This window comes from Chiloscyllium plagiosum, chromosome 16 (genome assembly GCF_004010195.1).
Source record: "Chiloscyllium plagiosum isolate BGI_BamShark_2017 chromosome 16, ASM401019v2, whole genome shotgun sequence".
Taxonomy (NCBI): domain Eukaryota; kingdom Metazoa; phylum Chordata; class Chondrichthyes; order Orectolobiformes; family Hemiscylliidae; genus Chiloscyllium; species Chiloscyllium plagiosum.
This window is the reverse complement of record NC_057725.1, coordinates 59995279-60007670: the sequence shown is the minus strand read 5'-3', so window position 1 is coordinate 60007670 and position 12392 is coordinate 59995279. Positions and strand designations below refer to the sequence as shown.

The following is a 12392-nucleotide window of genomic DNA, read 5'->3' as shown; positions in this document are numbered from 1 at the left end:
GAGCCACCTCCTTCAGTACCCTGGGATGTGGGCCACCAGGCCCCGGGGACTTATCAGCCTTCAGACCTAACAGTCTCTCCAACACCAATTCCTGGCAAATATAAATTCCCTTCTGTTCAGGTTCTTCAGCCACTGTTACCTCTGGGAGATTGCTTGTGTCTTCCCCAGTGAACACAGATCTGAAGTACCAATTCAACTCTTCTGCCATTTCTTTGTTCTCCGTAATATATTCCCCTGTTTCTGTCTTCAAGGGCCCAATTTTAGTCTTAACCATTTTATTCCTTTCATATACTTAAAAAAGCTTTTATTATCCTCCTTTATACATTTGGCCAGTTTACCTTCGTACCTCATTTTTCTCTGCTTATTTCCTTCTTAGTAATCCTTTGTTGTTCTTTAAAAGCTTCCCAGTCCTCCGTTTTCCCACTTATCTTTGCTATGTTATACTTTTTCTCTTTTGACTTTATATGTTTCTTAACTTCCTTCGTCAGCTACGGCCACCCCTGCCTCCTCCGAGGATCTTTCTTCCTTTTTGGAATGAACTGATCCTGCATCTTCTGCATTATACACAGAAATATCTGCCATTGTTCCTCCACTGTCATCCCTGATAAGGTATTGAACTTTGGGCCAGCTCCTCCCTCATAGCTCCATAGTTCCCTTTATTCAACCGAAATATTGTCACTATCGATTGTACCCTCTCCCATTCAAATTGCAGATTGAAGCTTATTGTATTAAGGTCACTACCTCCTAATGGCTCCTTCACTTCGAGGTCCCTGATCAATTCTGGTTCATTGCACAATACCAGATCTAGATTTCCCTTCTCCCTGGTAGGCTCCAGCACCAGCTGTTCAAAGAATCCATCTCTGAGGCACTCCACAAAGTCTCTTTCTTGAGGTCCAATACCATCCTGATTCTCCCAGTCTACCTGCATGTTGAAATCCCCCATAACAACTGTAGTAATATCTTTGTGACAGGCCAATTTCAGCTCCTAATGCAACTTACACCCTACGTCCATACTACTGTTTGGGGGCCTGTAGATAACTCCCAAGAGGGTCTTTCCACCCTTAGAATTTCTCAGCTCTATCCATATTGACTCTACATCCCCTGATTCTAGGTCCCCCCGCGCAAACCGGAGATAATCACTCTGGACGTCCTGCTTTTCAGCCTTCTTCCGAGTTCTCCGAAGTCCCGCTGTAGTATGTTCCTCCTCTTCTACCTGACATTATTTGTGCCGGCATGTACCACTACCTCTGGCTCTTCACCTTCGCCCTTGAGGATTTCCTGCACTCTGTCTGCGATGTCCTTAATCCTGGCACCAGGAAGGCAACACACCATCCTTAAATCCCAACTGTTGCCACAGAAACCCCGTTCAGTTCCTCTCACTGTGGAGTCCCCTATCACCACGGCTCTCTGCGATGTCTGACTCTTCGGCTCTGCCTCCACGCCAACGTTTGATTGACCTGACCGCCTCGCGGTTTCCAAAAGATTCAACTTGTTCCTGACAGGTACTTCCCTGCAGTCTCTTGCACCTGTCTCCTCTCTGCCTTCCTCATCATCTCTCTTCTGCTCTCTTCTGGTATGATCGGTGTAATAACCTCACTGAAGGTCCTGTCCAGAAAGATCTCGTTCTCTCTGATGAGCCTAAGGTCCTCAAGGTCTTTCTTCAGTGCTGCGATATGCTCTGGATCTAGGTTTGCTCGCATTGCTGGAAGGTTCCTTTCCAGACGTTTTGTTACCCCACTAGGTAACAACTTCAGTGGACATCCAGGCAAAGCATTGCTTTCTATTTATATGTGTGGATTTTTTTTGGGTTGGTGATGTCATTTCCTGTTCTTTTTCTCCGGTAGATGGGGCCTAACTCGATGTGTTTATTGATAGAGTTCCGGTTGGAATGCCATGCTTCTAGGAATTCTCGTGAATGTCTCTGTTTGGTTTGACCTAGGATGGATGTGTTGTCACAGTCGAAGTGGTGTTCTTCCTTATCTGTATGTAAGGATACTAGTGAGAGAGTGTCATGTTGTTTTGTGGCTAGTTGATGTTCTAGCCACATGTTTGGAAATGACTGCCAGACTACTCAGACCCCTTGGCATCATGGTAGCCCACAAACCCACCAACACACTAAAACAGCAGCTAATGAACTTGAAAAACCCTGTACAGGCAACAAACAACTGTAACAAACACTACATTGGACAAACAGGCAGAAAGCTAGCCACCAGGATATATGAACATCAATGAGCCACAAAAAGACATGACCCTTCTTCCAGCCTCCTGCTTGTCTACTTTGGATTCCAGCATTTGCAGTTTCTTTGTCTCTAACTATGTCAGAAGCAAACCAGGAAAGATGAGCTGCTCTGTACCAGCAAGAATGATGACTGAGCTAGGCCATACTGACAGCAGGCAGTTAAGCTCACTTGCATCAACAATGGGGGAAATCTCATTTTCTGGTTAATTAGCATTTGGATGATTAACTTTAAAGAGAATTATTGTTCAAATCATCAAAGCTTTGTGAAGCAAAGATGGCACATGAAGTGAAGCCCCAAATGTAATGCCAAAATAGAATTAAAATGAGGCAAATTTCTGACTGTGTCTCCATGTGTAGAATGCAACATTTAGTTATTAAGTAGAGTTCCTTTTGGTCTCATGCTTAATTAAGCTTCACTATAATATTTTCCCACACCTAGTTGTAAACAACAAGCGTCAAATAACTTCAATTCCAGAAATAATTACTGAACCTGCGTGAAACCAAATGTATTTTACCAATTGAATGTGATTGTAATGGACAAAATAAATATTTATGAAAAATGTAGATAGGAATTGTTCTGTGCATGCGTATTGTTTTTTCTCATTCCTCCATCAGCTAAAGCTGATGTTATTCTGTACTGGGCAATATTTCCAGACCAAGCAGGTTAAGTAGCTTTTGTTGAGGTTTGTCTGTGCTGTCAATGAATACAAGTTTTAGAGTCATAAAGTCATATAGCACAGATACAGAGCTTTACGTCCAATCAGCCCATGCTGACCATAATCTAAAACTAAGCTATGCCCCCCTGTCTGCGCTTGGCCCATATCCCTCCAAACATTTCTTATTCATGAACTTATCCAAATGTCTTGTAAACAATGTAACTATATCCGTATCCACCACTTCCTTAGGAAATTTGTTACACACTTGAACCACTCTCTGTAATTTAAAAGCAAAATTGCCCCTCATGTCTTTTTTAAATCTTTATCCTCTCATCTTAAAAATATGTCCCCTAGTTTTGAAATCCCCCACCCGAGGGAAAGGACACTTGCCATTTACCTTATCTATGCCCCTCATATTTTTGTCAATCAAGGTGTCCATTCCAGGAAAATCACCTGGACGATTTTCCAGGCGTCCTGGTAAATATCTTCTGAACCCTCTCCAGCTTAATAATATCCTTCATTCAACAGGGTGATTAGTTGACTGACATCCTGTTTAGCTTGAAGTAAATATTATCTCCCTTATGGGGGAATTACTTTCATGTTCTTGTAAGTCCTTGAAAAAAGTGGTTTGTCTTTGACAGAGAAACCCATGATACAGTGCATTTCATATACTTACTCATCATGCTTCGAGGTTGTGTGGGTTTTTCTTTGGTAAGAAATTTGAGTTTCTGCCACACGTGTTACTATGTCTTTTCTTCTTGTTTTATTCACTTATGGGACATAAGCATTGCTGTCTGACCATCATTTATTGCCTGTCCCTAGTTGATGTTGAGAAGATGGTGGTGAGCAGCCTTCTTGAATCGCTGCCGTCCGCAATAGTTTTTAAAAGATTAGGCCACATTGAAACCAGTAAATGTCCAGATCTTGGTCTTTGATCTTGAACTTAGTACATGTTGCTGTACATAGTGGATTTGTTTTATGATGTGATGCATAACATCAAGAGTAGAAATTCTCAACAGTCCCAATGTGATAATGCATAGTTGTATCTAGCAGTTCACCCACAGTACTCAAGCATAGCACCCTCTGTCCCATTCCTATTTGGATTAATGTGAAAATTTGGCCATAATTGTGCCACTTGTTAGATTTAAGATATGCCAAGATAATCTGTCCACTTGGCATGTCCTCTTCACACAGTTATATCCTTGCAAACTTGAACCCTTGTTGAATTTTAATGATTAATCAGCATGTGACTGGGTTCAGTTGGAGATTATGTGTGCATGCACTAGACTAGTTAGTATTGCATTATTTAAATAACTTGGCATTTGGAGCTGTCCTGTTTGTGTATCTTGGGATAATTCTACTAATTTGTCATTGCATTTGTTATAGCAAATTCACAGGGCGTTATACAGCTGAGATATTGTTAGGAACATCTTCCACAACACAAGCACGTTATACAGGTGGTTCAGACAAAGAGTTCAGAAAAAGCAATAATTGTATCTCAGTTGAACATTTGAGGCAAACTGCTCCTTTTTCTCTGTGGCCGAGAACAGAGTACTTGGAAGATCTGTGAGTGCATTGCATATTCTCCATTGCTGAATGGTTCTCCTTCTCATTGACAGCTCCCATGGTGAAGTATCTCTATTCAATTACGCAGTGCCCTCAGACCCCATTTGTCCATGCCACTACTATACTCTTTTGCTCACTAATAGAATAAGTCACCATGTTAAAAACCCAACTATCTGTCTGCGTGACCTCACTTAAGATCAAGTATCATCACTGATGCCCATCTGTTCCGGCCCTGTGATTGTGCACCAAAGCCAACATATCTAAAGATTCATCATCTGCAAGCTCCCTGGACACCTGCAAGTGTGAAAGCATTGGCACGGAGAACAGGTGTTAGCAAAACATGTTGCACATGAATCACTATGAAGATTATCAGATTTCACTCACTTTTGAAATCAAGTCAGCTTGGTGAAATGTGGGTGCTGATGTTTAATTGTGCCACCAGGTGGCTGTGAGGCTCACATCTCTGATGACCAGGGATGCCAAAATGCCACTGATTCACTATGGCTCCCCTGCTTCTTCAGTTGTTACTTGAGATCTGCAGTCAACCATATCTGATTCTTGCCTAATTCCTAGTCTTTTGTGCTCTCCTGCAACAGAGGATAAAGCAAACTAATGAGTGATCATAATGGCATGCACTTGATAATTACAATGTTTTTGGTGCAGGTAATCACCTGAGCAACATGTAAGCGAACTCTGGAACTAAAATGCTAAACTGAACCAACTGTTCAGGTGCCACTGATCGACGTGCTGAACTTACTTCCAGGTTTCCCATGTAGTATCAGACCCAAAGAAAACCAGACATTGCTGGAGAAGCTCTGCAGGTCTGCCAACATCTGTGGAGAGAAAGCACAGTCAACATTTTGGGTCTTCAGAAGTTTTTTTTTCAGTATCGAACCTACCTACACCCAAAGTGCTTTTAATTTAATTTGGGACTGTTGCTTTCATGATTTTTTTAATTACAGGACAAAATACTGTCATGATAGCCTCTTTAATGTATATAGGTTGTCTTGCAATCTCTTTCTCATAAATAATAAAATGAATCTTGTCTCCATATAATTGAACAGTAGTTGTAAAAATACATTGTTTGTTGAGCTTTGGCTGTTGGTGAACATGGTGTCATAATTGCTGGATTATGGCCTGAAGTAGATTGAAGAGTGACAGAGCCTTTGAAATCTGCAGGCACAGCTTCGAGCACCACAGGTTCGCCTTGCTTTTTAATTGGCAAGCTGTCTCATGGGGTCTGTTCATTGAGCGGCTCCACTGAAGCTAGCAGTTATAACACAATTGATAAGAGAATACCCTTTGAAAAGGTCCTGTACACAGTTGGTTGCAAGTAGCAATTTTTCAGTTAATATGGAATGATTTTCTTTGCATCATTTCAGTCTGTGAAAAGCTGAAAGGTGCGGATAATGAATAACAAAGCTAGCCACCCAGCAGAGCATTCCCATCCCCCTTATTACAAAAGACTTTATAGGTACCAGCATAATTGTTCATTATTGAGCTTGTGCCTAGGAGAGTGTGGAGGTTGGTATTATGATGCCATCGCACGTAACATTTTTATTTGAAGGAGGTATTTTATTATTTAGTACTTTGTACATGATGCTGAAATCTGCATAAATGCTTCTCAGTGATGTGGGTATTTTTCTCTGCATGCTGACCCATGAATTCAGTTCGCTATCGAGTTGAGCATATTAATGCACTTGTAATGACAGTTGAAGTACAATTGCAACTTAGTCAAATTAGTTTTCTTTCTTCTGGTGTTTTTCAAACTGTGCTATGCTCAAAATATTTGCTAATTTCACAAATGGTACAAACCATGTTGCAGAGCAATAGGATTTTATATCTTACTGTAAATAAAGGTTAAAGCCAAATTTGAATTTATGTTGTGTTTTGCACAACTTTTCCAATCACGACTGTTAACTAATCAACCAGCAACCATTTTTCATCCAACAAGGAAATAACCACTTTTTCTATGTTTGATCGGCGTGTTTCAGGAAAGAAGGTGACACCATGTAAGCTCCTTGGTCTTGATTGTGGTTGAATTAGGATCTTCAATACATCTACCCAAACTGCTGAAGAGGGAGACAAAGCATTAGAATGTAGTCTTGTAGTCTTGATTATCTTGTGCTGTGTTGAGGTATCATGTCTAGATATGCTTCAGTCTTGAAAGAGAGTTTGAACTCTCAATCTCTGACTCAAAGGCCAAAATGCCATTAACTGAGTCAAACTGATACTATTGTGGAGAAAATATAGAGAACCACCAGAAGACGCAGAGAGTTCTTCAAGAAGTAGGTCTTTTATTTGTAAACAAAAAACGGTGACCCAGAGAAAGCAGATTCTCAAATGCCCATGAACCTCAGGGTCCATGGATTTTTATGTCTTTTTTTGTCATGTTTCTGTTAGCTTATCAGCATGTCCAACTATATTAATCAAAGACCTCTAGCTACACAATAAACCAGTGATGTTAGTTCCCATTATTTCTTTAGTTGTATATTCTACTTAATGTTATTCTAATGTTACGGTTAGATACTTATTGCTAACTCTGCTACAGTGATCTTCAATTCCAGACTAACCTATCATGAGAGATATTTAGCTATTCCATCTATTACAATAGTCTCCTGTCTCAAGCTGACTCTACTAACTATTAATTAGACATTTTAATGTCATGTCCCAATCCTGGCATAATAACACTTAACAGAGAAAGGTGCGTTATTAGTTGAGTTATCTCGTCTCGCCATAGTGACCTTTCAGCCTTAAGCTTACTATGCTAATTGGTGTAAGAATGTTCCACTATGGTTATCCCATCCTGCCTTCCATAGATTGCCAGTGGTCTTCATGCTTTAACTCTTCCCAGGCTTTCATGTTCTTTATTTTCCATAATACCAGCTTGTATTTAGTGTAGCTTACAAAAAGACGGATGATGATCTGACTTGGCTAGGAAACAATTGCTCTTGATCTTTCATGCATAATATTTTAGAAGTAGATCTCTTCCCTCTATCTCTGCCTCACCTGTAGACAATATTAATCACTGAAAAAAACAGTTTATTTCAGCTTTGCATTTTATTACTGTCATTATTAACTTTTAATTTGCTGTGTAAACTTTGCTCTTTGGAAGGTTTTTAATTCAAAACTGCAGTTTTAAGGAAATTGCTTGGAATGGGAGAGCTGCACTAAAGCATGCTATTCTTAACTTTACATGCACTCTTGGCAATGATGGTCAACATGCGGTGGGTGGTTCTGTGAAGTACTGTCCCTCAGAACAGCTTATATTAGTGCAGCTGTCTCATGTTAATGCAAGCTTGACAGATCACAGAAAACTGCTTTCACAAAGAATAAAGCAGTTTTCAAAAGGACTCTGTATTTTGTCTTATACCAACATACTTTTTAGCATCAAAATTAGCTCAATTTCCCAAATGACACAATAAGAAGGGTCTAGAGGGATATAGGCCAATTGTTGGCAAATGGGTCTAGTCTGTTTCCATGCTGTATGACTCTGTGATTACCATAACAAAAATAGTTGACAATAAACATGCCATCATTTATCTTTAGTGACTTTGTGAGAGCTAGCTGTCTCTCAGCAGAGTAATACAGTTTCTGAAGATGCTTCCCTAACATGAACACAACTGGAATGTTTCATTGTGCCAAACCCTTTTGCTGCTGTGAAATAGCACATCAAAAAGCATACACAATTACAAGAGAGAATTTATTTGAAAGACTTCACCTGTTTTAAACTAACTTGAATCCTTAATCAAGTAATTTAACATATTGTTTAAATGTCAGAACCTTATTTCATGTGAGACTTTTAAAGATGCTTGAATCCTGATCTGATCTGCTTTCTAAAAGTATTAAAATGCAATGTCTTCCTGCTACCAAGTTTGCAGACTAATGAGATTTCAAAACATGATTAATTTTTAATGTATGTTTGTTTTATCCCTAAATTGTCCATTTTTACTCCTCCTCAAGACATTACTGTGCTAGGTGTCAAAAGTGCAGTCCAAAAATCCTTCAAGAAACCATTCTGCATCCAAATCTCAATGATTACCAAGATGTTTGATTGGGCTGAGGGATGGAGGGCTCAGAATGAGGCTGAAACTGTTTGTTCTTGATATTCTAACAGGCACTCTTCAGCGGAGTTCACAGAGCAATGAGAGATTTTACTCTTTCTCTCGCCCAGACTTTTCATAGTTCAACTGGTGCATCAGTTAATGTAGGGGGTGAGGAAAGCAGATAATTCTAATTGACTCTTCTGTTTCCTATTCATCACATGATTTAATACTTCCCTGGATTAGAGTTTGCTAGTTTACAAAAGTTAAGTATTGCACATGCTAGATGGTGAAATAAGAACAAATAGCTGGGAAATACCCCAATTTTGATAAAAGCAAACATCAATTCAGTTCCTCTCTCCACAAATGCTGCTCAACCTACTCAATATTTCTGCATTTCTGTCTTCTAAAACACTTCTATTGTGTAGAAATCCAATGACCATATTCTGTTCCATTCACTCTGATATGGAACTTCAATCAACCAACTTATAAAAGTTTCTGACCCAATTATTTGGAAAACTAATTGTGTGTTTATCAGGTTTATGCTGTACAGGACATCTTTCTTTCTTTTTGCTCATTTGCAGTAGTTTACACTTAAAGAGACAGAAATGTTGTCAGACGCTCTGATTTCCATGCATTTGTCTCAGTGATATCTCATTTTCTTTTTCCAGAGGGTTTTTAATGTTTTGTACCCAATGCCGCCAGACCAGAGAAGACATGTTAGTATAAACTCAGCACGTTGGCTTCCGGAGCCTGGGATGGGTCTGGCATATGGAACCAATAAGGGAGACCTAGTGATATGCCGGCCTGTGTAAGTACTAATTAATATTCAAGTACACTTCATCCAGTGGATTACTTTCAGTGAATTCTGTTTCCTATGCAAATAGATGTTCAATGCTAAAGTCTAATCCGTAACTTGGTACCACACAACAGAACAATATAACACACTAACCCTACACTAGCTCAGTGGTGTAATTGTGCCATAACTAATGCCAATTGCACGTCACTGTTTAAGCCAACCTATATTTTTGTCGATGGATCTCTAAACTGTATATATTCTTACTGACAATGCAAAAGAGGAAGAAATAGCAGACAAGTGGGAGAAGCATTTATTTCATTGATGTATTTAAGAAGAGTGTTAATGTGTACATGTGGGAGAAGCAAATAGATGAATAACAGAAATGGAGGAGTCAAGGATGAAAGAGATGATTAGGGTGGGAGGTGTTTGATATGCAATATGAACATCAGTATCAGACCTGTTACACTAATTGGCTTAAATGCAGATTCTACATAACTCAGTTTGTAACTTTCTGTATCTCTCCAGATCCAGACATTTGTTTTATATAATCAATTGTTTGTTCTTAGTTGAGTTCTATATTTGCAGTTTCATGTGAAGTATCACTTTTCATGGGGCAAAAGGGATTCTGTTTTGATGGAATGGTCTTCTCCAGTATTTTTCCAAGCCAAAGCTGCATGTTATCCTTATCATATTGAAGGCAAGAACACCTTGTTTTCTTTTTCACTGGAGGAATTGGGAATGATCAGTCTAGAGTTATCTTTGAGAAGCCACTGCTTGGCCTTGTGGTAGAGGTATGGTTATTTAAAAACATTTCAGTCAAGCAAGCTCTTGTACTGTGGCTGAAATGATTGGCCTCCAAAAACCACACCATCTTCCTTAGTGTCAGGTATTATTCCAGCTACTTCGAAGCCATTCAGTTTGGTCTCAGTGACCCCAGTTTTTCTCCTCAGTACCAATCTCAGTTGGATGTTGACTTGATAGTGCCTGAGCTGCTTCGTTTCTCTTGTGGCATTCAGCATTTGCATCTGTGGCCGGATCTTACGTCATGACTCTTCATTGATGAGCTAACTGATAGCTCTCTATTTATAAAATTACTTCAGGTAAAAACAAAGACTGCAGATGCTGGAAACGAGAGTCTGGATTAGAGTGGTGCTGGAAAAGCACAGCAGGTCAGGCAGCATTCGAGGAGCAGGAAAAAGCCCTTCATCAGATGCTGCCTGATCTGTGCTTTTCCAGCACCACTCTAATCCAGACTATATTTTATTTCAGCCAACTTCTTGCAGTTTAGTACTTGGACATCTGCAGGTGATTATTGTTAGGATCCTGCAAAAGACACAAAATTTATGTCACAATCTGGCTAGCAACCAGGGATATTTTTTTGAGTAGACAAAATGAGGAATCCCAGTATCTTTCAAAGAGAATAAAGGCACAAGATTCCATAGTTTTGAATGAGCTCAGTAAACATTGCTGAAAGTATTAGAATAGTAGTGCAAACGATTATACATGTCCAACTTTTATTCTAACTCCCAGAATAAAATGTGGAAAACATAGGTGAACAAACACACAACAGTGTATATCAAACAGGGATTGCAATCGAGACAGATCTTATGATTACTCAGCAATTGCACCCAGATGTTAATACAACAGTGGCTCATCAAATATCAACCAATTTCACAAAGGATTGCACCTCTTCATTTTGCTAAACTGGCCTTGAAATTCCTTCTCAGCAGCTGGTTTATTATGAACTACTGCCTCAAAAACCACTCCCATTACAATCCATCACCCTCCTTTCCCGGGCATAGGTCCCCTGAACATCTATACCCAGGTGCCTCTGTTCACATATCCTCTTAAGTATTGTGCCTCCCATTTTATATTGCCTGACTATGCTGTTACCAAAATACATCAACCTAACTGCTACCTATCTGCCCACTCCACCACTTGCGGCAGATTCAAATCACTACAAATGGCGGAGGAACGATCACAGATGCGCTTCACAGGAGGCTCCCAAGCACTGAGGATGCCACCTAGACAGGAGACGAAACGTCTGCAACACGTCTGCAACACAAATTCCCAGCTCGATGAACAGAACCACAACAACGAGCACCCGAGCTACAAAACTTCTCACAAACTTTGAACTTGTCTATACACATTTGGCATTGTACATTTCCTCCTCACAGTTTGCAATACTTTTAAGTTTTTTATCACCCAAAAAGTTGAAAATTGTCCCCAGAACCCTAAGATGTCTGTCATTACTATACTGAATCAACACGGACATCTACTACAAACCGACCGACTCCCACAGCTACCTGGACTATACCTCCTCCCACCCTGCCCCCTGTAAAAACGCCATCCCATTCTCCCAATTCCTTCGTCTCCGCCGCATCTGCTCCCAGGAGGACCAGTACCAAAACCGCACAACCCAGATGGCCTCTTTCTTCAAGGACCGCAATTTCCCCCCCGACGTGGTCGACGATGCCCTCCACCGCATCTCTTCCACTTCCCGCTCCTCCGCCCTTGAACCCCGCCCCTCCAACCGCCACCAGGACAGAACCCCACGGGTGCTCACCTACCACCCCACTAACCTCCATGTACAGCGCATCATCCGCCGCCACTTCCGCCACCCCCAAACGGACCCCACCACCAAGGATATATTTCCCTCCCCTCCCCTACCAGCTTTCCGTAGAGACCACTCCCTCCGCGACTCCCTTGTCAGATCCACACCCCCCACCGACCCAACCACCACTCCCGGCACCTTCCCTTGCAACCGCAGGAGGTGCAACACTTGCACCCACACCTCCCCCCTCACTTCTCTCCAAGGCCCCAAAGGAAACTTCCATATCCGCCACAGATTCACCTGCACATTCACCCACATCATCTACTGCATCCGCTGCAGCCGGTGTGGCCTCCTCTATATTGGGGAGACAGGCCGCCTACTTGCGGAGCGATTCAGAGAGCACCTCTGGGCCACCCGGACGAACCAACCCAACCAACCTGTGGCACAGCATTTCAACTCCCCCTCCCACTCCACCGAGGATATGCAGGCCATTGGACTCACCCACCGCCAAACCACAACAACCCGACGATCGGAG

At 41.1% G+C, this 12392-nt stretch overlaps 1 protein-coding gene across 4 annotated transcripts in view; it reads left to right on the top strand.

The window, feature by feature from the left end:
• The window catches only part of LOC122557951 (activating molecule in BECN1-regulated autophagy protein 1-like), a 384568-nt gene that overhangs the window by 288545 nt on the left and 83631 nt on the right, over positions 1-12392 (top strand). For all 4 annotated transcript variants that reach the window (XM_043706209.1, XM_043706207.1, XM_043706208.1 and 1 more), the window contains one exon: positions 9176-9315. In XM_043706209.1, coding sequence (XP_043562144.1) covers positions 9176-9315 — 140 coding nt within the window. The remainder of the gene's footprint in view (positions 1-9175; positions 9316-12392) is intronic.